General features: G+C 41.4%; 1 protein-coding gene across 1 annotated transcript; it reads right to left on the bottom strand.

Moving 5' to 3' along the window:
- Positions 1 to 457: 457 nt before the first annotated feature.
- Positions 458 to 2,592, bottom strand: LOC122014013 (cytochrome P450 71A1-like). The gene is made up of 3 exons (XM_042570211.1): positions 1,891 to 2,592; positions 574 to 648; positions 458 to 508 (listed from the first exon to the last, which is right to left on the bottom strand). The coding sequence occupies exons 1-3, from the start codon at positions 2,590 to 2,592 to the stop codon at positions 458 to 460; spliced, it is 828 nt and encodes a 275-aa protein (XP_042426145.1).
- Positions 2,593 to 3,138: the final 546 nt, after the last annotated feature.

The following is a 3,138-nucleotide window of genomic DNA, read 5'->3' as shown; positions in this document are numbered from 1 at the left end:
TTTAGGAAGACTTATGAATACTAAGTAACAGTAGTATAAACAAGAAGACATCTATAATGTCTTCTTTATGGGAAGACTTATGAATTCTAAGTAACAGTAGTCTCAGTTTTTGAAACAAACTGTATCAAACAATGGAAGGGAAGGGAAAAAATGTTACCGGAAGGGAGAGTTTTGTGGTTGTGGCCACTACTAACATTCAAACGCCTTCCAGTGAGAATTTGTTGTCGGTCGAACATTTGGAAGATTCCAGTCATGCACCCTATTTGCCTCTGCAACTCTGGATTGTCATGATCAGCAGCAAATGCTTATAGAAACTTTGCTGACATATTTCTCTTCCTGCAACTACAAAATCCGAAATAGAACCAGAACACTCGGGCCAGAAATTAGATTAGGGTTTAGCAAAATACTTACCTCCTTTAATTTGTTCTACAATATTTCCTGACAAACACGCCAGCATTCACCCTTCACCATCAGTGCCCCTGATGCTACTTCTACCAAAGCAGTCCCACTGCATTAGAATGATATTATGCACCTAGCTAAAAGAAATCCCTTTTCCAATTTCCAGTCCCCAACCGAACTCAGCTTCTCTCCAAAACTTCCCTCCCTGGCTGGACTACCAACCACACCGAAGAAAACGGGCAGGTACACCTTCAATAAGAAAGGCACATGAGGAGAAGAAAAACAAAAAAAATACAGAAAAGGAAGCAACTTCAACACATTAGCCACTCCCTGTGACAGGTGCACCACCATAAACAAAAACAATAATAGAAATAAAAAAAATTAAAACAAAACTTGTTGCCTTCCTGTAGCTCCAATTTCCTTTTGTTGTTATCGACTAGAGAAGCAATGTGTGTAAGGAAGGTGTCAGAGGCAGGGAGTTCAGACGGGAGGAAACTAGCAAGGCATGGATGTGGGGTTTTGCGATCCCAAGGATGGTGAAAGATTCCAATGGGGGATGAACTTGGAATTGAATGGAATGGATTGTTCTTTTAGTTAATTCCTTATTGGAATGGGAATTGTTCAATAAAGTATAGAAACGCAGAGGCAGGAATTACTGGGCAAAATTTAGGACCGAAAATATACTAGAATACACGATACAAAAGAAGACTGTTGCTGCAACAGAAGAAATACAAAAGAAATATGCAGAGGCAGGAATTTCCACCTGTATTCCAAGCCAAATTGTGGTTAACTAGCATACATATATGATAATTAACTGTATGAAAGATAATTCATTTATCTCACAAGGATCATATATGCTAAGAATCCTACATAGTTGTAGTGTTTTTTGCTTCAAAGAGTTAGGTTCAATGAATTTGAGTGGTTAGTGCAAATCAAGTACAACATCTCATAGAAGATTAAAGCGTTCCACAGTATTGTACTCTTCTCAATGGTTGCTCGGAGATCAGATAAGGAAATGACTTACTAGATACTCTAAAAGGATAACCATATATAAACAACTTCCGTCCTTGCACTTGTGAATTCTGGAATTCCAAGCTCTAATCTTTTGGTGATATAAATTTAAGAAATCAGCAAATGTAATACAAATAAAGAGTAAATCTAAATTACTTTTGCACCGTATAGAGTGTGATATAACCATTCATATTGGAACTTAGACAATACATTTATATATGGAGATGTAGTGTCGATGCTGATCTACCACAGACCAAAATAACACCACTACGTTTCTATACTTTATTGAACAATTTTCCACATATAACCTCTGAACATTAAAACCACTAGTCCAAGTCAATAAAGTTTTTAAGATTGTTTTGAAAAAATAATTGTCTCACAAGAAGAAATTCCCTAAAAATGTATTAGGGAATGTCCTCATACGGTTCAGCTATTCGACCTATTTGCTGTGGAAGTTGAGCAGAGGAAGAATTAATCTACCTGAAGAAGCGCCTTGATGACTTCCGGAGTGAGGATGGATTCCAACACGGGATCCTTCTGAAGGGAGATCCAAACATCTACGAAATCTTTCTCATCATGCGACGACACTCGCTCTTCATGTTCCTTGATAACCTGATCCAGCAGATTGTCCCACCTCTTATGGTTCTTCTTCACTCGCGCCACCTTGCCGAGCAACCAATCCACCCAACCAAGCCACGAGAGGTAATCCCCGAGATAAATCTTGGCCAGCAGCACCGAGTTCTCTGAGATGAGCTTCGAGAACAACCCTTTCTTCCCTTCGAACTTCTTCCCCGTGACTATTCGACACAGGATGTCATTGGAGAAGGCAAACAGGACGGGGGACATGTCGATCTCCGCTGCCGATCCACGGGAGCAGATGGCGGCAACCATGGTGGCCACCTCCTGCTCGCGAACCAGAGCGTAGGATTGTACCATCTTGGGGCTCAGTAGGTGGAGGGTGCATATCTGTCGGCGTTGCCTCCACTCATCGCCGTAGGGGGCGAAGGCCATGTCGCTGCAACCATCGAGGAGGATGCAGGTGACGGTGGTGGAGGAGCGGCTGGCACAGATGTGATCGTGGGTGCGGAGGACATCCCGGGCAGCATCGGGGGAGGAGATGACGAGGGTCGGGACGCGGCCGAGGCAGAGGCAACGCCTAGAGCCATATGAGAGAAAGATCATACGAGGAGAGAGGTTTAGGGTTCAGGTAGGCTAAGGAGGGAAAATAGTGCGCCAAAAATTTTTCGACCACTACTACAACAAAAAATGACGAAGGGGGAAAACGGCGAAAGAATAAAGTCAAAGACAACAGTTTATTAAAGCTGTTGTCTTTGACCCCTAAAAAAATGTTTAAAGACAACAGTTTTAGAAAACTGTTGTAAAAGGTGTTGTTGATTTTACAAAAAGTCGCTCAACAACAACGGTTTTTATAAAACTGTTGTCTTTTATTTTTTTCAGGCGCTCAAAGACAACGGTTTTGCTAAAAACCGTTGTCTTTTATCAAATTAACAACAGTTTCTTCTAAAACCGTTGTCTTTATGGTGTTGTCTTTTAACAATTTTGTTGTAGTGCCATAATGTAATTTGAGATTGGTGCGGTAGTGCGATAATAACTCTTTAGTGGAATGAGTTATTATCGATGAACTTGAGTTGTGTGTTCAGGGCGAGCACGGGATACTCAAGCTCATCGGAAGGCCAAAACCAATTTCTCCTCTAGGTCCCTGTCGTA

This window comes from Zingiber officinale, chromosome 8B (assembly GCF_018446385.1).
Source record: "Zingiber officinale cultivar Zhangliang chromosome 8B, Zo_v1.1, whole genome shotgun sequence".
Taxonomy (NCBI): Eukaryota; Viridiplantae; Streptophyta; class Magnoliopsida; order Zingiberales; family Zingiberaceae; genus Zingiber; species Zingiber officinale.
This window is presented reverse-complemented; position numbering and strand designations above follow the sequence as displayed.

Coding starts and splice junctions, on each gene's coding strand:
- LOC122014013 (XM_042570211.1), bottom strand. CDS start 2,592: ATGATCTTTCTCTCATATGGCTCTAGGCGTTGCCTCTGCCTCGGCCGC. Junction 649..1,890: donor TCATCAAGGCGCTTCTTCAG/GTAGATTAATTC, acceptor TTCTTATTGAAG/GTGTACCTGCCCGTTTTCTT. Junction 509..573: donor TTGGAGAGAAGCTGAGTTCG/GTTGGGGACTGG, acceptor ATTCTAATGCAG/TGGGACTGCTTTGGTAGAAG.